Below are 25,972 nucleotides of genomic sequence, written 5' to 3' on the forward strand. Positions count from 1 at the left end.
TGATTCTTTCCTTCCTTCATTCCACCCTCCTCGCTTTATCTCATCCCTGTCTTTCCTTTCTTTCTTTCTTTTTTTTTCATATTTACTGATTCTTTCCTTCCTTCATTCCACCCTCCTCGCTTTATCTCAGCCTTGTCTTTCCTTTCTTTCTTTCTTTTTTTTTCATATTTACTGATTCTTTCCTTCCTTCATTCCACCCTCCTCGCTTTATCTCAGCCTTGTCTTTCCTTTCTTTCTTTCTTTTTTGCATATATACTGATTCTTTCCTTCCTTCACTCTTCACTCCTCGCTGTATCTCATCCCTGTCTTTCTTTCTTTCTTTCTTTTTTTCATATTTACTGATTCTTTCCTTCCTTCACTCTTCACTCCTCGCTGTATCTCATCCCTGTCTTTCTTTCTTTCTTTCTTTTTTTCATATTTACTGATTCTTTCCTTCCTTCATTCTTCACTCCTCGCTTTATTTCAGCCCTGTCTTTAATTTATTTCTTATTTTTTTATTGATTCATTCTTCTCTTCCTTCACTCTTTATTCCCTAGCTGTCTCAACTCAAACCATCGCTATGTCTACCGTTTTTTCCTTTCTTTCTTCCTTTTTTTTCTTTTTCATTCACTTTTCCTCCTTCATTCTTCATTCCCTTGATCTTTCTCAACCTGAACAATCGCTACATTTACCTGTCTTTCCTTTCTTTATTTTCCTTCATATTTACTCATTCTTCCTCCCTTCACTTTTCACTCCTTCACTTAATCCCAACCGGGCAATCGCTTTTTCCTTCGCTTTTCCTCAAACCTCGTCATACGCATCCCAGCCCTCCAACACCCGGAGATTCAGCTTCGTCCTCTCCCCGCCAGGTGGCCATTGACAAGCCCAGCGACGAGGGCAACATCGTGGACCTGGTGCAGAGGTTCCGTGTGGAGCGCTGGTCGGGCTACAACACCATCTATCGTCGGATTACCTAACTACATCACCTGAAACTCCCCCTCGCCGTCCTGTTGTCCCCGTCTCGTATCCGCCCACGAAATCCTGTCAACTGATCACTACATATCACACATCAGTCTCAAACACGAGCTTCACCTACACGTGTTACGCCTCGTTTCCTTCAGGCTCCTCTAATGGCCATAGTGACGTGATTAAAAAATATATATATTGCCTTAACATTAGCACGGAGGCCACGCGCATCTATAGCGTATGCCTCAACTTTATTTTGCTGCAATGTTAGAATTCAATAACTTCCTTAGCGACATGTTCCTCCCTCTAAAAAGAAAATACTTTGGCTTAATGCGCAATGAGTCTTGTATGCTTTTTTTTCATACTTACTCATCCTTTTCTCCCTTCACTTTTCACTCCCTCACTCAGTGCTGCTGCTCTGTTATCACCTATCAATGTGGTCACTTCACTATGTCATCGTGATACTCGTATACCCTCCATGAACGTACGCAAGCTTAGAGCACAACTAAACAATAATTAATAAGAAGAAATTACAGAAAATACCGTTGAGGTCTCGAAACCTTGTGCCGGAGCTTCGACCGCCTCTCCGCGCAGCCGTGTGGCGCAGCGGGGCAGGAATACAGACCGCGATCCGCCCGTGAGTGGCAGGAGGTGACGGCCGTCCAGATCACACATTCTCGCAGTAAAACCTAAGAAAGTGTAAATCTGTGTCACGCCGCGTAGGGTTCTGACGCCCCGCACACATCACGTTCCGAGGTAGGTGTCTGGGTGATTAACTGAGGAGTGGAAGGCTGTGTTGTGTTCCTCAGCCTCATTCATAACCAAGGCAGCCATTTGCATTGTTGACATCGTGTGAGTTTGTGTGTACATAATCAAAACGACGCACAGTATTATCTTCAGTGTCTATGGTGGCCAGGCCGTCCGTGTAGAATGTCACTGGCTCCCCTCAGCAAAGTGTGGTAGAGGTGGTGTCAGGAGTGTAGGATGACGAGAGCGGGGCGGCTGGCGCTATTGTGTGCAGGGTTACAAAGGTCGGTGTTTCCCTACCCGATTGGGCTATCTCTAAAAACTGCAACGGAAAATATTTAAGTCGTAGGATGCAGCATTTCTATGACTCGATTTTCTTAATTTCTACGAAGCATGGAACGTCGTATATTATGAGTTGCGTTAAAAGTCACAATTTTAGTCCTACAGTATTCATATCGTTCAGAATTCTTCATACCTTGTCCGTGAAGCTACAATGATCCGTGAAGATGGCTGTTCATTGACTTCCTATTTTGAGTTGCGTTAGGAGTCACAATTTAGTCCTACAGTATTTTTTCCATATCGTTCAATATTGTCTTCATGCCTGGTAGTATTTCAGTATTGTCCGAGTCGCTACAATAACCCGTGTCCCCCTAATGGAAAGATGGATGTTCATTGACTTCCTATTTTGAGTTGCGTTAGGAGTCGCAATTCAGTCCTACAGTATTTTTTTTTTCATATCGTTCAGTATTGTCTTCATGCCTGGTAGTATTTCAGTATTGTCCGAGTCGCTACAATGGAAAAATGGATATTCATTAACTTGCTATTTTGAGTTTGCGTAAAAGTCACATAATATCCTGCATATTTTCTGGTAGTATTTCAGTATTGTCCGAGTCGCTACAATGGAAAAATGGATATTCATTAACTTGCTATTTTAACGCAATCACTTTTATTTTATCTGTGCTTTTACGGGTGAGAAGCGAGAAACTGTATTATGAGATTGGTCGGGGAGGAAGGAAGGAGGGGAGGGAGGGAGGATGATCTGCAACATGAATTAAGATGAAATGTGCTCAATTCAGTATTAGATAAGCTTATTCCAAAGATCTATACAACCAAAGAAATATTAAAACATAGTATTCATGGATTGTTGTTATGATCAGGAACTCAATTAGTGTTAAAAAGCTTTTGATTATTATATTTTTGAGTGTTTCTTAGCAATTATGTATTTTTGGCTATTCTGTTCATACGTAGATATTACTTGATCAGATTTTTCGTTGGTTCTGTTAATTTGAATGGTCAGAATTTAGTAGTACGTGTCTAGTGTTAGGTTAATCGATTTTTTTTTTTCATCCATATTCTTCGTTGTCTATGGACGATGCTCATTAAGTCTGATCATAAGCATTTTTATCGGCGTCGCAGACGCCGATCAACAGATTGTCCATCTTGTTGTTTTTGTTCTCTTCAAGTTGTTTTCCTGGCTTACAAATGCATTGTAGACATGACATTGTATAACAACATTTGTTAGCCCTGATGAACCCTACAACATGGCATTATAAACAAAGTCAGCTTTTTTTTTTCTTTTTTTTTTTTTTTTTACGTCTTGGCCTGTGGCGCCGGTAGGCCTTCATAGTAGGGCCTGATGGTCGGCCCCAGCCCGTTGTGGCGCAAGCGTTTATAGTGGCGCCATCTTTACTTTTCAGCATTTTCCATTTTAGACCCTTAGTTGCATCATATAAATTGTTGTGTGTGTGTGTTGGAGGGTTATGCGACGCCGATCTAGCACAGTTTTTGTGCTATTGACACTTGTTCAACCTATTCTATATTTGTTAAGTAATTTTGCCTTATTTATATGTAAAGAATTACCTATAACCTTAATAATTAAATAACTCGGTAACAGCGTCACCAGATTATCGTACTCAGAACATTGCATTTATCGGTTTCTGCATAAAAAAAACTATATCGCGCACACAGAAATCACGGCATTTAATCAAACTTATCACCTAAATCTCAACAACTCATATATTCTACACGAGTGGAAAGAACAAATCACGCTAATGATGCTGATTTGACCATGGCACTTAGAATCCACTGTCGCATTGGATTGACTGCGCCGCCGTGAAGGGGAGCGCTGGAGAACAATGATCGTCTGGGAGTGATTCTTTCGTAGCCTTGGCGGGGCGCTCCTCAGACGCTCCTCCTGTGTTGTGCTTCTGTAGGACCGTCCAGCCTCGGGGATCCTACATGTTGAGCCGCCCCATCCCGCACAGACGAGGCTTTGTGTTAATGTTATCCGTGTTGTGTAGCCAGCAGAGAGAGAGAGAGAGAGAGAGCGGGTGGAGGGGAGGTGTAGAAAAAGATAATGGAAAGTAAACAAAAATACGTGTGTGTGTTTACTTGTTCAATTAGAGAGAGAGAGAGAGAGAGAGAGAGAGAGAGAGAGAGAGAGAGAGAGAGAGAGAGAGAGAGAGAGAGAGAGAGAGCATCAGTTTCATGTTATGTGATAGTGGCTGTGTGACGTTGGAATTTAGGCGAGAGTTTCCTTCACTGACGTCTTTGTTTTCGAGCTCAGTACTTCATAATTGTGCAGGAAATGTGTTCGAAAACTCGCCTCGTTGTGGTCCATTGCCTCTGTCTTTCGCGACGCACTGTGCTGGTAATACTGACGAATATGACAATCTTCATTCCTGTCATAAGTAACAACACTAAACTCAAACGTATGTGTAGCCTTGTGTGTGTTTCCTCTGTTCACCGCCTGTGTATATATTGAAACTACCCGTACGACCAGCATAAACATGAATACAAAATAAATACTCCAGTTTACATAATGGAGATTGACCTTTGTTTTTATTCAACTGTAAGAAATGTTAACTTAAGGGGCTATTACACTGGGCAAATTCTCCGTGGATCTTGTCAAACCACGATTTCCGCGAGCGTGATTTTCATTTGTTTCTTGTTATTGCTGATGATGATGATGGTGAGTAATACCGTCTTTCATTGGTGAAATCTACCGTAGCTTTGGAAGATCGTGGACACGTCAGAAAACCACGGAAATATGAGAACCACGCCAGCGGAAATCGTGGTTTGACTGAAGACCACGGAAAATTTGCCAAGTGTAACAGCCCCTTTATTCCACCCTGACTGAGCGGCTAATGTTGCCAACTCAGACGTGCAGGCGTAGGCTATACATGTTAGATAGTCTGTCCGTCGTTGTTTATCATTTATACTTACGTGTGAATAAAGACCTAAAGTCCTGTTGTTATGGTTGTTTGTGTTATGGGGAGTGACTGCAGCGGGAAGGGGAATAAAAGTGGGGATGAGGAGGCGACTGCGAGGGCTGTGACGAGGTTAAGCTGCTCAATAATTATATAATTCGTTATGTAGAGATTTAATGGCAAGGAAATATCACTTACATTGCTACTTCGTTAAAAAATAAGTACGTATATATTAATAAACTATGGGCACTTCCATCAGATTGTGCATAACACACACACACACACACACACACACACACACACACACACACACACACACACACACACACACACTATTTGGAAGCTATTTTTTGTGCGTTTAGGAATGTGTGATTACTCGGGACAGAACTATGGAGTCTTAAGAAATATGAATACTCGGGCAGAACTGAGAGGGGCCTGGGTATATTGGAAAGCAGGGCGGGGCAGAGTTGACAGAGGCTTGGCAGATTGGTAGGCAGGGCGGGGAGGGTTGACAGAGGCTTGGCAGATTGGTAGGCAGGGCGGGGAGAGATGACAGAGGCTTTTCAGTGGGCAGACAGGGCTCGGTGAGGTATGGCAGGGTAGAGGAGGGGTTGACAGCGATCATGGGATGGAGCGAATATTTTTTTTATGCTCTCCACACACGAGACTGATCAAGGCAAGGCCACGTAGCAAACTCCATTTTGGGTGTACAACAAAAGCATTCACAACACAGATGCGAAAGTCTCTTCCAGCACGTTGGAGCTACGTAGGCCACCTGAAAACCTTATGGAGTTATAACAGAACCTCAGTCTTCAAAATCTTTGCAAAGCTCCTGGAAGCATTATGACCCCTCCGAAACTGCTCCTGGAAGTCCTCGAGCATTGAGTAACCTAGAAGCCTTAGCGATGTCATGAGAATTCCTTTCATTTCCGGAGGGTCTCGGAGAAGCCTCGGGTGAAGACTTTGAGTAGCCTTGCGTGGGATGGACGAGCCTCGGGAGCCTTAGTTCTGCGGCATCTTGTCAAACATGTACTCGCCGAGGCCAGGCCCGACCCTCTCCAGGCTGGTAACGTACTGGCTCAGCGTGAAGATCTTCTCCACCTGTGTAAGACGATAGGAAGAGACAGAGTGAGTCACGGGTATATATACAAAACAAAGGAAAATTGAAACTGTACACAAACTACAATTATTGCTATTACGCACTACAACCAGATTTTGTTTTTGTTTTGTTTTGCCTTAAGCACACCGAGTAGACTCCAGTTCCTTTCGTTTGTTTTCTTAAGAGTTTATTGATAATTTCTGTTCGGGATTATTTAGTGACCCGGAGAGAGACAAAGATACATACATACATACATACATACATATATACATAGCTAGAAAAGTACAAAGAGACGGTGAACAGAGGCGAAGGAAGGGAGGGAAGGAGGGAGGGGGAGCAGCATGCAGGTGTGCGGAGGGAGGAGGGAAGAGGAGGGGATGGCGGGTTACCTGTGGGTTGAGGAAGCTGGTCTGGATGAAGGTGGAGGTGTGGGTGTCCTCGTGCTGCTGGGCCACCAGGTGCAGCTCCAGCAGCGCCTGTCGCGGGTAATCCCCGTTATTGTGGTGCCCGTGACTTGGGTCGGCCTCAGCAGCCATTCTATATATCGCCCTCATTATCCTCGTCAGTATTTTCATGATATAATTCCAATTTCTCATCGTTATCCTTCTCTTTCTACTCTTTATCCTGATCATTTATTCTACTTTTCTACTCTTTATCCTGTATCATTTATTCTACTTTCTCATCTTTCTCTTTCTACTCTCTATCCTGACCATTTATTCTACTTTCTCATCTTTCTCTTTCTCCTCTTTATCTACTTTCTCATCTTTCTCTTTCTACTCTTCATCTACTTTCTCATCTTTCTCTTTCTACTCTTTATCCTGATCATTTATTCTACTTTCCCATCTTTCTCTTTCTACTCTTTATCCCGATCATTTATTCTACTTTCTCATCTTTCTCTTTCTACTCTTTATCCTGTATCATTTATTCTACTTTCTCATCTTTCTCTATCTACTCTTTATCCTGATCATTTATTCTACTTTCCCATCTTTCTCTTTCTACTCTTTATCCTGATCATTTATTCTACTCTCTCATAGTCCTTCTTTTACCTTGTTTTTAATTAATTACTGTTTGTTATAGTTTTAGAATATAGTTTATCTTATCTTTTATTCGGCGCCACATGACCTTGCAGTTGCGGCGCCCAGACCAAACGCCCCAATAATCAATCAGTCTACTTTCTCATCCTCATCTTTATTCTCCTCCTCCTCCTCCTCTTCATCATCATGTCCTCAGAGTTAAATTTCTCTTCCTCCTAACCCCTCCTTCAGTTCCTTCTATGCCTACGTCACACAACACATTCTCATCCTCATCCTTATTCTTCATTATCATCATCATCATCATGTCCTCAGAGTTAAATTTCTCTTGCTTCTAACCCCTCCTTCAGTTCCTTAAATGCCTACGTCACACAACACATTCTCATCCTCATCCTTATTCTTCATTATCATCATCATCATCATGTCCTCGTTCCTTCTATGCCTACGTCACACAACACATATCTTCTTCCTCCTCTCTTATTTCTCCTTTCACTTACCCATCTACTTTTCCGTTTCTAAGTTTGCAATACATTCCGCACTCCATCCCTTCCTCACGGCGCGAGCGTGTTGTCAACCCCCCAAGACCTCTTCTATTGTTGTCAACCCCCCCCAAGACCTCGCCTAGTGTTGCCAACCCCCTAAAACCTCTCCCAGTTTTGTCAACCCCCCCCCCAAAAAAAAAATCCCAAAACAGCCAAATTCTGCAAATCCTACTTTTCATTATCATAATCTTTATCATTATTATCGATCATTATCCCTACCATTTTATTACATGCAGACCAGCTTTCTCCATTCCACCTTTCCTCCTTCCCTCTGTTTTCCGAAGGTGTTTATTTCAGTCAATGATTGGGGTGAATACCAGGGAAACATGTTGCTTCTTTCCCGAACAACAGGCGGAAAAGAGAAAAAGCATTTTGCCCCTCCTCTTCCTCCTCGTCCTCCTCCTCCTCCTCCTCCCCCACAGACCGGTATTCAGACACGTCTCAAACTACCTAATGATTTATCCCTTGTACACGCCTCTGCCTCCCCCTCCCCCCTCTCTCTCTCGCGCGCACTATCCCTGCACCCTTATCTCAGCATTGTCACGTCTTCGAAATATCTCACTTAACAACTCCCCTGCATGAACTCAAATTACTAATGCACTGAAATTTAACTTGTAACTCTAAACTAACCACCGCTGCCGGATTATCGTACTCAGAGCCTCGTATTTACCGGTTTCTGAGCCGTAGCTATTGCCAAAAAACACCAATAATTAACCATTTTAACGATAACTATGTGTGAAGGCAGTTATTAGGGTCGAGGAGGCAGTTTTGGGTCGGAAATCAGCAAACATAGGAAGCTGAGTACGATAATCTGGCAACGTTGCAGTGAACTAACTTGAAACGTAAAGACTGCAGGAAAACATTGATGATACAACTGTAGACTCATTGGAATTTTGGCTCATTCGGTGGACCCCTTCCCAGCTGATAACGGCCCTTGTGAACACTGAACGTGGTGTTTTAATCGCTCCATCTTCTCTACTCTCTTTCTCCAATCACTTTCTTCTGTATCTTTCTATCCGACTTTTTTCTGCCTCGACTCCATTTTCGCTGTACTTTGGTCCGGCGCCATATGACCCTGCAGTTGCGGCGCCAAGATATAACGCCCCAATAATCAATCATCAGTCTGTAGTTTGGTTGATATTAAGTTTAGGTTAAAATCATTTGTGGCCATTGGCTGATTCGAACCACCTGGTGTTTTGAATCGCACCAATTTACCGACGCTGGGTTACTTACTACTGGTACTTTCCCGGGGCTTCGTTCATCTGTTTTGTGGCGCTTGGTTAGGTTAATTCAGGTTAAATTATTTGGTCGGGGTGACGGAATCCGAATCAGCCAAGAAGATCAACTAAAGTTAATGTTGCCAACCCCTAAGACCTCTCAACTCTACACAGACCCGCGCTCACCTGATTCACGGACTTCTCCAGCTCGAGCGCCCTCTCCATGGCCTCCAGCCCGCTGCCCCAGTTGTTGGTGGCGGGGGCGGACACCGGGAGCATCATAGCCACGCCCCCCCGCAGGCTCTGGTACTTCGTCAGCGTGGCGGCGCGCACCTGCTGCTCCTCCGCCATCTGCTGGAAGAACTTCTCGAACCCAGGAAGGGCCACATCGCACCCGCTGAAGTGGTGAGCCTGAAGGGGAGAGGAGGAGGTAGTGGGTTATGGAAGTGGAGGAGGAGGATAAGTGGTTAGAGGAGGAGGAGGAGGAGGAGGAAGTTAGTAGCTGTGGAAGAAATTTATGTTTAGTGGAAGGGGAAGGAGGAAGAGGCTTAGTTAGGGAGTTGGTGGAAGAAGAGGAGGAGGAGGAGGAGGAGAAGGAAGAGGCGGAGGAAGTTAGTAGCTGTAGAAGAAATTTGTTTAGTGGAAGGGGAAGGAGGAAGAGGCTTAGTCAGGAAGTTGGTGGAAGAAGAGGAGGAGGAAGACGTATAGACAGAGGTTGGAGGAGTAGGAGGAAGAGAAGTAGGAAGAGAAGTAGGAGGAGGAGGAGGAGGAGGTGTTGGTGGTTGCTACAAATTTATGAGCTTGACGGAAGAACAGAAGATAGTGTTGGATGTTATTGTAGTGCGTGTGTGTGTGTGTGTGTGTGTGTGTGTGTGTGTGTGTGTGTGTTAGTCGTCAAGAATATTATATAACATTCCGATTAGCATATCTACTTAGGAACCACAATTATTCATACAGTCGTTGAGATCTGTTGCTTTTAGGATTGAAATAATGTAGCTCGTATCTCTTTTTTCTTTTAACTATTAACGCACCGACGAACGAAACGGACAATGCTTAAATAAACAACTCATACTTCCTCGAAAGCAACGCAACGATTTTCTTTTCTTATCATCTTGTTATCGTTGTTCAAGTGCGTCTTTAACTTGATTTACAGTCACGCACCCCCCCCCACACCCCCCCCCCCCCACCACCACTATGACTACCCCTCCCCCCCCACACCCACACCCCAAGAGTACCACCACCACACACACACACACACACACACACACACACACACACACACTCCCTAAAACTTTTCATCCTCACACTCTGCAAACACACTCATGCTTTCACCACAACACACACTTCCACTTTCACATTCTCACAACGCACTCAAAACTCCTAACAAGCACACATTTCACACTCCCTCATACTCTCTTCAACCTCCCAAACACACTCCCTCACGTCCTCACAGCTGACTCACTCTCACTCACTCTCTCACGTCCTCACAGCTGACTCACTCTCACTCACTCTCTCACGCACTCACTCTCGACCCTTCTCGCTTTCTTTAGTGAGTGCGTCATGCGCGTTGCAATGGTCACTTTCCCCTCTCAACCCAGCTTATCACTTGACGATGCTAATAAGAGTTCAACTGTTGTATTGTTCCGCCGCGACCTTGAGAGAGAGAGAGAGAGAGAGAGAGAGAGAGAGAGAGAGAGAGAGAGAGAGAGAGAGAGAGAGAGGAAGAAGGAAAGGAAAAAGGAAAAAGGAAAGGAAAGGAAAGGGAAAGGAAAGAAAGAAAAGAAGAAAGGGAATGAAAGAAAGAATGAAAGATAAAAAGGGGAAAGAAAAAAAGGAAAAGAAAAAGAAAGGGACAGAAAGGAAAAAAGAAGGAAAGAAAGGTATTGAAAAAGAAAGGTAAAAGAGAGAGAGAGAGAGAGAGAGAGAGAGAGAGAGAGAGAGAGAGAGAGAGAGAGATTGCATGATATATAAATTATTAAAGACTGTATCGACCATAACATTCAAGTTGTGTGTTATAGCATTAAGAGAGAGAGAGAGAGAGAGAGAGAGAGAGAGAGAGAGAATAAGGCTATTGCGCTCGTGCAAACAGGATCCGATAACATTATCACGGCGCGTGTTGTGGTCTTGTAAATGTGATTAGGGAAACTTGAGTCCCACCCGACCTCCTCCTCTGCCCTCTCCCACCCCTGCCCCCCCCCTACACCACCCTACCATGCCCTCCCCTGCCCTCCCCTGTCCTGCCCTACTCTACTTTGTCTTGTCTTACCCTGTCATGCCCTATCCTACCCTGTCCTATCTTACCATACTCCGACCTGCTCCGCCCTGCCCTCCCCTGCCCTATCCCTCCCCTGCCCTCCCCTACGCTACCCTCCCCTGCCCTGCTCTACCCTGCCCTACCCTGCCCTGCCCTACCCTACAGTACCCTACCCAACCCTCCCCTGCCCTGCCCTGCCCTTCCCTACCCTCCCCTGACCTGCCCTACCCTACCCTCCTCTACTCTATCCTACCCTATACTCCACAACCCTCCCCTGCCCTACACTACCCTGCCCTGTTCTGCTCTGCCCTCTCCTGCCCTACTCTGTCCTACCCTACACTACCCTCCCCTGCCCTGCCCTGCCCTGTTCCAATGACAGAAATTCAAACTCTCCTCCAGGACTCACGCCCCCTTTGGAAATCATTACCGTACCCCAATCCAAAAAAGGAGGGGAAATATTCTACCCTTTAACCCCCCCCCCTCACCTCCCCCGCCACTCACCATGCTGCTGTAGACATATCCCACGTGGTGAAACAAGTTGATTTGCCTGTTGATCGCCGCTTCCGTCCTCTCGTGGTAGTTGTGGCGGCACCGGGCCATGGGCTGCACCTCTCCCTCACCTCCGTATCCGCCGTAGTGACCGCCGCCGTTGTCTCCTCCACTCCCGCCTCCATGCCCCATCTCCTCTTCCTCCCCCACTGTGGGCATGTCAGCTTGTCGGTGCCGGTGTGCGCTGTGGAGGTGGAGGAGTTGGGAGGACGTGAGAGTTGGATGTGGTGTTGAAAAAAAGGGAATTGGGAAGTGGATGTGACCGTGATGAGATGATGTGGATGTAAGGGGTGGATGTAGGTGGAAAGAGAAGTGGATGTGGGTGTGAGAAGTGGATGTGGAGCTGAAAAAAAGGGAATTGGGAAGTGGATGTGACCGTGATGAGGTGATGTGGTTGTATAAGGGGTGGATGTAGGTGGGAAGAAAAGTGGATGTGGGTGTGAGAAGTGGATGTGTTAAGTGATAAGGTGATGTGGATGTAAGGGGTGGATATGGGTCGGAAGAAAGGGGAATAGAGTGAACAGTGCATGGATAAGTGCTTGAAGAGATGATGTGGATGTGAGAGACGGATGTGGGTGGGAAGAAAGTGGATGTGAGAGCTGATAAGACCGTGAGAGGTGTATGAAGGTGTGAAAAGCAAGCAAATTAATGTGGAAGTGAGGAGAGGGTGCAAGGGATCCGCCGAGTTGCCTACAGGGGCTATTACACTGGGCAAATTTTCCGTGGATCTTCAGTCAAACCACGATTTCCGGTGGCGTGTTTCTCATATTTCCGTGGTTTTCTGACGTGTCCACGATCCTCCAAAGCTACGGTAGAGTTCACCAAAAGGACGATGGTATTACTCATCATCATCAGCAGCAATAACAAAAAACAAATGAGAACCACGCTAACAGAAATCGTGGTTTGACTGAAGATCCACGGAAAATTTGCCCTGTGTAATAGCCCCTTAAGACTACCCCACATGGTGTCCTGAAGACCACCTAGCAACCCGAACTCTAGATACTCTCTTCAAAACGACAACATGACCCCAAGCAAGATGGCGCCACTATAAACACTTGCCTGTACCATAACGAGCCGGGGCTGAAAAATGGATGTATGCGTGAGTAGTGGATGTCAGTGAGTGTAAGGATGGATGAAGGATAGGTGATGTGAGTAAGGGTGAGGTAAGAAGGAGGAAGAATGAGGTCAAGGCAGGAGAGTAGCGGTGTAGTAGTTTGAGATGCAATAGTGGGGAGTGGAAAGAAGGAAGGGGGGGGGGAATGTAGAAGGATGCGTGGGGGGGGGGGTTGCATGTGCGCGGGATAGGGACGGAACGATAGGTTGAGAGAAGTTTGTATGCAAGAACAATTAAGAAGATATGTTGGATTATAAGGAGGAGGAGAAGGAGGAGGAGGAGGAGAACTAAGAGGAACGCAAAGGAGGAATAGGAGGAGGAGGAGGAGGACTAAGAAGAGGAAAAGGAGGAGGAGGAGAAAAGGAGGAGTTGGAGGTAAGAAAAGAGGGGAAAATATACAGAAAAGCTCAGACATAAATTAAATACAGTAAAATACACAGGAAAAGATATGTGTCGGTCATGATTATAATAAAAGGAATTCGTTTTCTTAATAACACGCAAAGAAAGTAACAAAATGAGAGTCCAGAAAAGGATGCAGTCATCATTTTGTTACAAGGTCAGAGAGAAAAAATATATACACATGAACTTTCTTTAAGGTTATCACGAGTACCTCAAATTTAGTTGTTGTTTTTTTAATGTGGCTGAGTACACGGGAGACGCAGAAATAGGAGAGTAGCCAAAAGAAGCTCCAGAAAGATTACGCTTAACATAATAGAACATATAGGCTTTACAAAATAGAAGATTTACGCTTAATAATAGAAGATTTACGCTTAATAATAGAAGATTTACGCTCGTATTCTGCTCTTATTTTCACCTTATTTTACTCACTCGTTGTTATTTTATTTTTGTATCATTTTTGTATCACTCATATTTTACTTTATTTTACTCTTATTTCACTCTAAACTATCCTTATTTCAATTATTTCACTTATTTGGCTACTCTTATTTGACTTATTCTTTTTTTTATTAATTTACTATCGCTCCTATTTCACTGCTATTTTTCTCCCTCTTCCCCCCCCCCCTCCCTCTCCTTCTCCCTCTCAACACTATTTTACTCAATAACTCACTAACTCTCCCAAATCACTCTCTCACTCACACTTTCCCAACTCACTATTTCACTCTTCCTCTCCTTAGTCAACTATTTGGCTCACTCTCTATACCTCCAGACTCACTCTACTCGTCGCCCACTCCTTCACTCACTCTCTCCCAATTCATTCTTTCGATCACTCTCCCAACAACTCACTATTCTGCTTTGCTCATTCTCTCCCAATTCTCTCTTTCAGTCAAACTATCTCCCAACTCATTATTCTGCTTACTCTCTCCCAATTCTCTCGTTCAGTCATACTCTCCCCCAACTCACTATTATGCTTACTCTCTCCCAATTCGCTCGTTCAGTCAAACTATCTTCCAACTCACAATAAAGGCCACTCTCTCCCAATTCGCTCTTTCAATCAAACTAACCCTCAACTCACTATTCTGCTTACTCTCTCCCAATTCTCTTTTTTCAGTCAAACTATTTCCCAACTCGCTCTTTCAGTCAAACTCTCTCCCAACTCACTATTATGGCCACTCTCTCTCTCCCTCTCCCAACTCACTCGTTTCTGGCGTGTGTGAGGCAGGGCAGGAGGCAGAGGGTGGCGAGGAGCAGGAGCAGGAGGCGGTGGAGGGAGGCTGCTGGCGGGGGCATCGTTCTCATACTGACCGAGCTGATGGACAGAACTTGATGGCAGGACTTGATTCTCCCTTCTTCTTTCGCCTCGCTTTGGGTGTCTGAATTTCCCTCACTTCTACGGCGGCTGGGTTTTGTTTTTGTAGGAGAAGGGAAGGGTTGTTGTTATTGCTTATTAATTTATCTCGCGTCTCTTATATCAGTTATTCCACAGTTACAGAGTTTCGTTTTCTTCTTCCTCCTCTTTTGTGTTCTTTAAGACCTTTTTTGTTGTGATACTGTGTCGTTTCGTGTCTCGCGCAGTCAATATCTTTTGCCTTTTATCTAAATCAGCAAATATTTGTAACCAGTAACAGTCACGTGATGATAAAATATAAAAAGTAGCGGTCGCAGTTAACTATGGAAAACAGAACAACAAAAGGAATTTCTCAGTTGATGGTAATTCGAAAGAAACTAAGTATTTGTATTCATGGAGAGGGTGAGAGGTTACAAAGACTTATATTTCCGTGCGTGCGTGTGTGTGTGTGTGTGTGTGTGTGTTTGTGAGTGTGCGAGCTCTTAGTAGACGTAATAAGTGTTGTTTGTATAGGCGCCGAGTTCTCAGTGTGTCTCCGTATGTCTGAATATCTCCTTAAGTCTGCCGGATGCTGTACCAGGCTTTACTTATGACTTCACCTTGCGTGCTGTATGTATGGGTGCTGAGTGCTGTTTGTATTCGCTTCGAGTGCTGTGTGTGGCTGACGGGAGGGACACGAGAAGGTAGAGTGTGTTCGCGTACGTGGTGAGTGCTGAGTGTGGCTGACGGGAGGGACACGAGAAGGTAGAGTGTGTTCGCGTACGTGGTGAGTGCTGAGGCGGGTGTAATTTCTGAGTGCTGTGTGTGGCTGACGGGAGGGACACGAAGGGGTAGAGTGTGTTCGCGTACGTGCTGAGTGCTGAGGTGGGTGTAATTTCTGAGTGCTGTGTGTGGCTGACGGGAGGGACACGAAGGGGTAGTGTGTTCGCGTACGTGCTGAGTGCTGAGGTGGGTGTGTTTTCTGAGTGCTGTGTGTGACTGTCGGGAGGGACACGAGGGGGTAGAGTGTGTTCGCGTACGTGCTGAGTGCTGAGGTGGGTGTGATTTCTGAGTGCTGTGTGTATCTGATGGTAGAGTGTGTTCGCTTACGTCCTGAGTGCTGAGGTGGGTGATTTCTGAGTGCTGTGTGTCTGATGGGAGGGACAAAAGGAGTGTGATCTGGGCACCGACAAGGGCTGGACCGCAAGAAGAACTGTTGGTACCTCGAAAGACTTGTGCTTTATACTGCTGCCTCTGTCTCCCCGTCCTTCACGCCCCCCTCCTCCCCTTCCTCCTCCTCCTCCTCCTCGCCCCTCCCACTATTTCCTTCCCCCTCGAGAATCTTCCTTCCCGCAATCCTCCTCTTCCTCCTTGTTCTCGTTCTCTTCCTTCGCCTTATCTTCTTCCTCCTCCTCCTCCTCCTCCCAGTGTTTCCTTTCTCGACGTTAGATTTTTACGTATCATAATAATTGGTCTAATCTCAGTAATTTGCCGCCTCTCTCTCGACTTCCTTCTTCTCAACTTCCTTTTCCTTACACTCTCCTCCTCCTCCTCCTCCTCCTCCTCCTCCACTTCCTTTTCCTTTTACTCTCCGCCCCCTTCTCCTCCTCCTCCTCCTCCTCCTCTTCCATCACCATACGGCAGACGTCCTTGACTTTATTTCCTTCGCAACTAATTTGTAACATGACAAAGAAAAATCGGGGATAAAAGAAAGATCTATTTGCTGCTCAGAACACCGCGCGTCGTTCCAAGGGGTATATGTGCATGGTGTCGCATCAGGATCCTCCCACAACCGGCGCTCATGAATGGCGGGGGGGTGGGAGGGGGTGAGGGGGGAGGGGGGGGGTAGTAGTATGCTGGGAGAAGGGAGAATGGGGTAACACTTGCGTGGTTTGGGAAGGGTTGGAGGTAGTCGTGGAGTGCGGACCTAGCGTGGGCCGGGTTAGTTTAGGTCATGGTCGTAGGGAATAGGTTATGTGGAGAGAAATGTGTGTCTAAGTGTAATGATGATGAGGGTGGTCATTGGAGGGAGTTTTCACTGAGAGGAAGGAGTTACTTTTATGGAGATAACGAAGGAAGATGCTGTGTCGAAGAGATTTACATATGTGGTGCCAGTCTGGTGAGAAGCAAAGTATATATCACTGATTATTGAAATGGGTAATTGTAGTGCCGCGGCGAGTAAGCCTGATGGGCGAGCCTCCCATAACTCCCTTTATCATGGGGTACCTCTTTGGCCGACTGGTAAAAGAGTGGCTCTCCTGTTACGCTGGTCGCGGGTTCGATCCCCGGCGTCGGGAAACCTTTTCTTGTCTGGATTAATTTCTCGTTGTTTCGTTACACGCAGTGGCCGTGAGAGAAAATTCTGGCATTTCATAATTTTTTTCATTTTTTTACGTTTACTAAATCTTTGTTGATCTAAACTTTTCATCCGCGTGTGGGAAGCGTTTAGTGGCAGCCAAGGGTCCTACTGACTGGGACCATTGGAGTGCCTATGTCCAGGTTCTCTAGCAGGGACCAAGAGTAGAGGTCAATGCCTCGCTCAGTGGAGGCGTGGAGACAGAATAGTATCTGTGGTCTTTTCAGGTGCTCAGAGATGTAAGCTGGCTGGCGTCTCCGATCTGTCTTATCGTATGCTGATGACTGATTCGGTGACTAACTGATCAAGCGAACTCCTTTGATTCCATTTGTCTGATTTAGATTATTCTTTAAACTTAGACTGACAGCCATCCCTTTAAATAGTTATCAGCATTTGTCAAACTTTTATCTTTACTGGGCACTTTCATTGTTCTTCGTTTAATAGCAATGGCTCACAATTTCCTCGTAGTTTCTTTGGTTTTCTTTTTGTTGCCTCTGGCTCGCGATAACGGCAGTCTTGCTTTACCGACTTCCTGTTTACTCAGCCGTTATCAACACGCTGAACATTCCAAGAAAGTCCTTCGTACACAGCAGTCTTTAATATATTTCTATTGTCAGTCATATCCCTAGAAGATGTTTCCTCAGTTTTTCGTCTTATTTCACATTGCACTGAAAGGCGTTATTCAGTTATTTGTACGTTGTTATATTTTGCAGTGTTGAACTTTTTTTCCGTGTCCATTGTCTCGTTTCCTACAGTATCATTTATAACGCAACTTGTATAATGTATTCCATAATGGTTCATCAAAAGGTGGCGCTTAATTTACCATCAACCGTGAATTTAACTCGTTTTCGATTTTTATATTCTTCCATTTTCATATTACCTCAACTTCTGTGGTGATCCATCTCCATTAAGGCAATTTCCTTCACATGAGGCAAACGTTAAGCTGTTTTTAGTTCGTTACGTTCCATTTCACAGTGCTCGGCCTGCCTCGTTGTCATAATTCAACTTTCCACATAATCGCGTCGTGGGTATCCTAGAAGGTCTTTCACGCCAACTCTCGACCGACGCGATTCCCTCAAAGGCCCCAGTTTCACCTGACCTACTTCCTGCGACTCGACACTCCCCTGTGACTCTCCCCCGTGACTCCCATCCTCTGCCCGCCGAGGATTTACGTTGGTATTTTCAAACGCTTCCGCCTCTCACGTCAGCTATTTCCAAAGGCCGAAAAAGAGATTAATTAGGTTTACATGAGTGTTTTTCCACGTTCAGGGTACAGAAAAAGAGTCAGACTACTACTAGGGATACACAACTACCCACGGAAATGCTCAGTGCGTCTACGGAAGCCTTGTCAAATACGTGTGCTTGAGCGCCGCGATGTTTGAGAATACGGCACTTACGCCCCACACAGCCAGGCATTGCTCTTGGGGCTCCTCGGGGGTCGGCAGACTGACAGAACGTGTAATCATGGTTGGCGGAGCGTCAGAAGGCCGGGCGCCACGCTGATGGATGCGACGAGAGGAAATGTAGGTTAAAGCTGTGTGTGTGTGTGTGTGTGTGTGTGTGTCAGTCAGCGTCCGTCACGGTGGTTGCGTTTCTCCCTCGTCCAGTTATCAAAACCAAATATTACGTAACTCGCGTGTTCTTCGTCTCGGCCTGTTTGACTTCCTTGACTCATCTCGGTTCCTCGTACGGCCTCCCGAGGTAACACGAGAAGAAGCCCCTCCACCCTCACGCCCACCCAGTCAACCGAAGTAATAAGTTTCGGTTGAACCATTCCGGGACATAAACTTGACATGTTGCACCAGTGACCCTTCCTTTCTTGTTTGCATGCCCTCGATCTAGCGCTGTCTGCTCCCCTCTTCCTAGTGCCGGCGTTTTGTCCGTTCCGCCTCGTGTAGCCTCTTGCCGACTCCTCGTGTTCTTATCCTCTCAATCGGTTCCTGCTCGCGATTATTGACTTGGAAGCTCTTGCAGTGAGTGATCCATTCTATAGTATGTGGTTTATTCTTTAGAAGCTCTAGTAGTGAGTGATCCATTTCTATAGTATGTGGTTTATTCTTTAGAAGCTCTAGGAGTGAGTGATCCATTTCTATAGTATGTGGTTTATTCTTTAGAAGCTCTAGGAGTGAGTGATCCATTTCTTTGGTATGTGGTTTATTTTTTAGAAGCTCTAGTAGTGAGTGACCCATTTCTTGTGGTTTATTCTTTAACGCGTCGACATTTGAGTGTTATGACATTCGTAACACACCGCAGACTGCATCCCGACACCACTCAAGACAGAGGCGTGGTGTGAGGCACAAATATTTGGGCCAATTATGAGCTTTTTAGCGGTGCAAAAACTTGTAAGAGAAAGATAAAGGGTAAGACGAGGGTCGGAGGGCGAGAAGTGAGTGGCAGGAGCGGGGAGAGCAGGGAGAGGCTGGAGGGAGGAGGAAGAACAGTCGCAGGCGGTAGAGAGAGACAGGATGAGCTGCGTTGACGTGTTGCAGACAAGTTATCTTCTCCACCGTGTTTAAACAGTTACTAGAATAACAAGTGAGTGACTAAGTCTATATATACCAAGTCAAGTCATTCTGCTTCAAAACTGCGACCGGTACACGCAGGAGGGGGTTTTAGGGCGGAGCAGCGGGATGACGTCACTTGGAGCCAAAAAAAAAATATCCGCCAGTTCAGGGGTGACTAAAGTTGGGGCCGTATGTGCACTCTGGATGTGCATTCTTGCCTTCTTTCACAGCGCGTTCAGGCAAGCCACTGACGAAAAAATGTCTTTTTATTGTGCTATTGCGTGACTGTAATTTCAATGACTACAAACGGCGGTGTGGGGTGTGAGGGAGGGCATGTTGAAGTGATTGATTTAAATTACTCCGCCTTTCCTCGTTTTCTCTAAATCCCTGTTTCTACATTCTCTAGTTTGGCTCCAAGCAACGTCACGCATAAACCACGCCTCGGCCGTGTCTCCTCCCACAAACCTACGTATGACTTGACTTGGTGTATATAGACTTATGAGTGACTGACGTGAACAGCACCATCAGCGAGGCGACTCTTTGTAATTGTGTTCCGTTCTTTGTTCGTAACGCGTCAGGACAGTGCAAGAAGAGTGTGTCAAGCCCAAGGCACCTCTCCATCCGAAATTGACCTCTCTTTTGGCCACTCTATAATAATCGCTATATAAGAGCAACAGTTAGCGGGCTTTTTTTTATTACATCTTTTTGTTGCCCTTGAGTTGCTATCTGTGCTGTAAGGAAAAAAAATAAGTGTTTGCGCCTCGACGGTTTTGATTCACCGAGAATCGAACGTTGGACACGGGACAGGACAATAGGAGGAGGGAGAAGCCTGTCCACGTTATATCCGCTCATGTAAACTGTCTGGTCACGCGTCTATTTGATTTGAGGTGATTCTTCCATTTTTCATTGAGGAAGGAAACAAGAGGAAAAGACTTTGGGTCGTGTTGCAAGACATTTCGCCACCAAAGAACACATATTTTTACAAGGCTTTCGTAGGAGTTGTGGGCATTTCCAGGCGTAGTTTTATGGCCCTGGTGGTAGTTTGACCCTTCTTCTGTACCGTGAACCTCAAGAAGCACTCCGACTGACCCACTCCTTGGCCTTAAGAAATAGATGATGTGAGAGCTGTCTTAAAATACCGACCAAAGTTTTCTTCTTCCTCCTAATAATTCATCACGAAAAAAATATATATTGTCAGTTTATTATATTCCTCTTCTTTAAACACTTTATTCCTCTCTTCCACCTATCAGACAAGCTTTCCGTATACCGCCTTTGCTCTTCCCCGCTCACCTCTCCTGCACCCTCATCCCCTCTCCCTGCCGCCATGCCCTCACAACCCACTTCACCTTCCTCGCCACCCGCACCCTCTCAGCTCTCCCAGACATCCTCCTCCTCCTTCGGGCGCACTAAAAGAACCGACAGAAGACCCGACACTTCGATGAGACGTCTGCTCTACGCGTGGGTTGGTTACTTGTGCGATCTTTAGGTAGGGAAGAAGAGATGGAGATACAAGAGAAAATGACCCTTGAGAGAAAATGAGAGAATGGAAGGGAAGTTGAACAGGAAAAGAAGCAATGAAGAAAAGATTGGAGAAGGTGAGGTAAGATGAAATGGCCCGTGGAAGACAATAGAAGGATGGAAAGAGAATTGAAAAGGAAGACATGGAAGAAAGAAAGGAACAACAGAAAGGATGGAAGATGGGGAATATACGTTTTAAGGAAAGATGAAGGAATGGAGGGAAGTGTAAATCATGAACTGACGGAAGAATGGGGATATGATTAAGAAAAGAGGAAATAGAAAAAAAATATAAGAAAATTAAAGGGGAAGAAAACGATAAGTAAGGATAGGAAGAAAGGATGACGGGGTGGAAAGAAGAAAAGAAGAGAGGAATAATAAGAAATTAAGAGAAGATGGGTGAAGGGTGGAGAGGTGAGGAAATATTGGAAGAAAAAGAAAATGAAAAATATGGAAGGACGGGAAGAAAGTTAAAAAGATCGCATGATGGAAAAGAAGAGAAATGGAAGGGTTGGGGAGAAATAAAGATAAATGGAAGGATGGAAAGAAGTTTTAAATGAGAGGATAGAAAAAAATATGAAGAAATGATATGACGGAAAGACATTAAAAAGAAAGAAGAATGGGAAGAAAATAAAAAAGTAAAGGGAACGAATAAAGAAAGAAAGGATGAGACGAAAAACTCTCCCGCAGGCTTATTACCACTCCGCTGTGCCTTAAATGAGTGAGTGATGAGACGCGAGGAAGTGTGCGGCCCAAAAGTGTGTGCTTGAGGCGATGTTTGGACAAGATCAAAGTGTAATGTTATCGCGGCCACAAACACGCACAACACGGAGCCAAGCCGACGCTAATCAAGTTTATGTGAGGATTTGTTTTGGCAGCCCGTCATCCACGCTGGATATAACATTAGTTTTGAGTTTAGTCTAAAACGTCAGAATTTGATCTGGATTTTATCTTACAACTCGGTAAACAGAATATCGAGGTGCGTCTGACCACTGATGCGTGTAGATATCACTGATGTCTCATATATATATATATATATATATATATATATATATATATATATATATATATATATATATATATATATATATATATATATATATATATATATATATATATTATATCGGTGGCTGAGTGAATAGCGTGACGGCACCGCGTCCTGGACGTGCCCACCAAGCTGGGATTTTTCAGTCACCGTCGAGTTCTCCAGTTTCCCACATCTGTCCAGCGGACCACCTATCAACCCGGATTTTAGATTCTTTCTCTAAAAGAGGGGTCATTGATGAGCTCCGGGGAGCAGCATGAACCAAAGCAAGATAGCGGCGCCATAGACACTTGCCTGCGCCACAATGGGCTGGGGCCGACCATCAGGCCCTACCAAGAAAGCTTACTGGCACCATAGGCGGAAACGTGGAAAAAATATGTCGTACCTTAGATTTGTCACTTGTGAGTTTCAAGCTTATTCGGAGAGGATACTGGCAGGCGATCATGAGTCAAGCACGTCGTCAGACCATTCACCTCCATCACAGCCTGTCGTCCTTATCAGCGCCGCACCGCCACAGACGCCGCCACGCGAGGCAAACACGGACGTGCGCCGTGACCTGACTTTTGAGAAGTGTGTTCATCATTTGGAGGAGAAATATGTATAGGATTAAGAAGAGAACTTGAACAAGGGAGAAAAGGACTTGGAGGAGAACGTGAATTAGGAGGAGAATAAGAAAAAGGAGGAGGGGGAATAGAAAGATAGAACTTAAGGACTTGGAAAAAGCCAGTAGAAAAGAACTTGGAGTGTAGACGGTTGAGTAAAACCCTCTTGATCCCTTCGAAGAGGAAGAGTTCGGAGACATGACACATCACACCCAAAGGTCCCTGTTCTCGTTCTCTACACCATCGTAGAGAACTCCTCGCCTTATTCATCTTATCTTATTCCTCATACTTTCCCTTTCACCTTCCACCAATCATTCGTTCCGCCTTCTGGCGGTAACAGAGACAGAGAAGGAGAAAACGGCAAGAGCATGGACAATAATTGGGCAATAATTAAGTGAGATGATGATGATGTTGAGGAGACCGAGGAAGAGAACAAGTAGAAGGAAGAAAAAGGAAATAGCTTATGCAATCAAGACAAAGTGAGCAGGAGGTGAAGAGGAAGAATACAGAAAGGAAAAAGAAGTAAAAGAAGAAGAAGAGAACCAAAACAACAACTACAAAAAAGAGAAAGAAGAAATTAGAGGGAAATATGATAATGCTGATATTAATAAGAGGAAAACTTGAAACCAAAGATGACGAGGAAGAGGAGGACGGCGACAACGAAGAAGAAGAAGCTGTTGTTGTGAGAACAAAATTTACAACCACTTTATCATCACTTTATCGCCGCGGTGAGATAGTCCGCTAACGAGCCGCGTCAATCGACGATTAGAAGAAATAAAAGAGGCGGTGCGTCATCGTTAGCAAATGTTGACTGCGTGTGTAGATTACTGCGCTAACGAGACATGGAAGGCGCGTAACAAACTAATGATGCCGTAAGAGACGGAGCACGACGGAGGAAAAGAGAAGGGCAAGAAAATGGAAGGGCAATGGGGAGGAGAAGAACAAGATGCATGGAGCTACGAAGGGAAAAAATAGGAGGTGGTGAAGGAAGAGGAAGCGTGGACATACTGGCAACAAAAAGCCTGTAGCTCATTACGAGGTTGCCCACTCTAGTGATTTAATCTGCCCGCAGAGCAGATGAAAGGACTTCGGTACGAAGTGACGGTCTATTCGAATTTTAAAGATGATGGTATTCGCACTCACTACTTCTGCAGGAAGATTGTTCCAATGGAGGAGGATTGTTCCAATGGAGGATGAAAATAAACTCCTGCCAATGTCTGTATACTACAACCCCCCGTTTGAATAGGTAGACCGATATTTCTAGTTCTTCATTAGGTTTGTAGCTCAAAGAACTTGGAGGGATCGACGTTATTAGACCACCTCATGTAGTGGACTGCCTGATGCGGAAAAGCCCCTTAAACCCACCCAGCTAATGGGGTGCCTCTTTACCGGCAGATGGTAGAGGAGTGTCTTCCTCTCTGGCCCGGTCGCTGATTCGGTTATCGGCGCCGGTAACATTTGCTCCACCCTATGTAGTGTGTTTCGTATGTTTCGTGACACGCAGAGGTCGTGTGGATGTGCGGGCAAGAGGAACTATAGTGCGAGTCAAAGAAGAAGAATGAGGAGGAGGAGGAAACATGGAAACATGGAAATGCAGGCAACAGAAAGCCTATTGGCTCATTACGAGGCTGTTCGCTCTAATGATTTAATCTGCTCTACAGTCACTTGGTGCCCGCAGAGCAAATGAAAGCACCTCGATATTCAGTGTGTCGATTCGATTTTTTAAGGAGTTGATGGAGGAGGAGGAGGAGGAGGAGGAGTTTAGAAGCAAGAAGTGGAGGAAAAGGAAAGAAAGTGATGAGAAGAGAAGGAGAAGGAGGTGAAGAAAGGACAGGTGAGAGAAAAGAGGAGAAGGAGAAGGGGGGGAAGGAGAAGAGGGCGAAGGTAAAACAGGGGATAAAGAGGAGTGAAGAAGGGAAGGGGAGAGGAAGGGAGGGAGTGAGGGAGTGAATTAGAAGAGGGACCATGTTACAACACACCTTTAGTATCCATTATGAATAGTGACTTAGCGGCCGAGATAAAGGGGCGCCGAAAGTGTCTGAAGTGCGTGCTGATATATCGTGGCGAGAGAGAGAGAGAGAGAGAGAGAGAGAGAGAGAGAGAGAGAGAGAGATGAACAGCGTCACAATTTAAAATAGTTATTGCTATAAACACGTAACATAAGTGGCAGCCCAGGGCCAGGGGAGGGGAAAGAAAGCCTAGAGGAGCAGAGAAGGGGAAAGAGGAGGAGGGAGGAGGGAGGAGAAGGGAGGAGGAGAAGGGAGGAGGAGGAGGAGGAGGAGGAGGAGGAGCAGTCATGGAGAAGATAAAGAAAACGAGAAATAAACAGACGAAGGAAACATGAAAGATAAGAGAGAGAGAGAGAGAGAGAGAGAGAGAGAGAGAGAGAGAGAGAGAGAGAGAGAGAGAGAAGCGTCTAAGAATACCGATTTAAACCTTCGATGTCAATAGAGTTCCCTTTCCCAACCTTTCTCAGTGGCGTAACGTCATCGTAATATTATCGTACTCAGAGCCTTGTATTTACCGGGTTCAGAGCCATAGCTATTGCCAAAAAAACACCAATAATTAACCATTTTAACGATAACTATATATGAAGGCAGTTATTGGGGTCGAGGAGGCAGTTTTGGGGTCGGAAATCGGCAAACATGGAGGCTGAGTACGACAATCTGGCAACGTTGGTCAGAACACGTGAATGAGAGTCAAATGATTCACGTGTTGCGTAGACAGACAGTGAATAACTTTTTCTTCTCGGTCTGCCATGTGTAGGCCGACTAGCCCTTTATATAGTCTTCTGGTATCCTTGAGAATCGATCCTTGTGTAAATTAGACTTGTGTGGGGAAGACAGATGGTGAATAACTTTTCTTCATCGTATGCCATGTGTAGGCCGACTAGCCCTTTATATAGTCTTCTGGTATCCTTGAGAATCCTTGTGTAAATTAGACATTTGAGCCTGTTTTCGCAAGCCACGGGGAGGGGGGTCTGGCGGTGGGGGGGCTCGTTATACATACCCCAGGGACATCCCCCCCCACCCACCTCCTCTTGTGATACGACTGACTGACAGACATTCGACATTTATACATGGGCACCCAGTACACATATTTGACAAGACTTTCATAGGAGTTTTGAGCTTTTCCAGGGGTAGTTTTTGACCCCGGTGACATTTAATAAGTTGTCTTCTATAGCAATTTCTCTGATGTCCTTTATTATATGTATTAAGCTACACTAATATCCTCCTCCTCAGAGCCTTCCGTCTTTTCATACTTTCCAGTCGTTTGCTACGCCGGTGTTGCCCTGGTTGTCTATTCTTCCATTCTGGGGCTGAAGGAACAATAAACTTCACTGTATAACTCTTTGAAAACCTTTTTGTTCCTGTTGTTCACGAGTTCACATTTGGATATATCTTGTGGCATAAATTTGATTCTTCCTAATACTGTACCTGTTTATATCTTGTGGCATACATTTGATTCTTCCTAATACTGTACCTGTTTATATCTTGTGGCATACATTTGATTCTTCCCA

The 25,972-nt window shown here is 45.2% G+C and overlaps 2 protein-coding genes across 6 annotated transcripts in view; one reads left to right on the plus strand and one right to left on the minus strand.

The window, feature by feature from the left end:
- LOC127007287 (uncharacterized) overlaps positions 1-9,113 on the plus strand; it is a 32,705-nt gene extending 23,592 nt beyond the window's left edge. For all 3 annotated transcript variants that reach the window (XM_050878060.1, XM_050878061.1, XM_050878059.1), the window contains 2 exons: positions 849-1,701; positions 8,965-9,113. In XM_050878060.1, the coding sequence (XP_050734017.1) occupies positions 849-956 (108 nt within the window). In that variant the 3' untranslated portion in view covers positions 957-1,701; positions 8,965-9,113. The remainder of the gene's footprint in view (positions 1-848; positions 1,702-8,964) is intronic.
- On the minus strand, positions 5,059-15,687 carry LOC127007289 (soma ferritin-like). 3 transcript variants are annotated; one of them, XM_050878062.1, is made up of 6 exons: positions 15,541-15,687; positions 14,302-14,502; positions 11,546-11,777; positions 8,977-9,201; positions 6,390-6,476; positions 5,059-6,002 (listed from the first exon to the last, which is right to left on the minus strand). In XM_050878062.1, the coding sequence occupies exons 2-6, from the start codon at positions 14,400-14,402 to the stop codon at positions 5,904-5,906; spliced, it is 744 nt and encodes a 247-aa protein (XP_050734019.1). In that variant the 5' UTR covers positions 14,403-14,502; positions 15,541-15,687; the 3' UTR covers positions 5,059-5,903. The 3 variants fall into 3 exon arrangements, with proteins under 3 accessions (XP_050734019.1, XP_050734020.1, XP_050734022.1); XM_050878063.1 differs by having other exon boundaries at positions 15,471-15,617; XM_050878065.1 differs by lacking the exon at positions 6,390-6,476.
- Positions 15,688-25,972: the final 10,285 nt, after the last annotated feature.

The sequence above is a fragment of the Eriocheir sinensis genome, chromosome 35, assembly GCF_024679095.1.
Source record: "Eriocheir sinensis breed Jianghai 21 chromosome 35, ASM2467909v1, whole genome shotgun sequence".
Lineage (NCBI taxonomy): Eukaryota > Metazoa > Arthropoda > Malacostraca > Decapoda > Varunidae > Eriocheir > Eriocheir sinensis.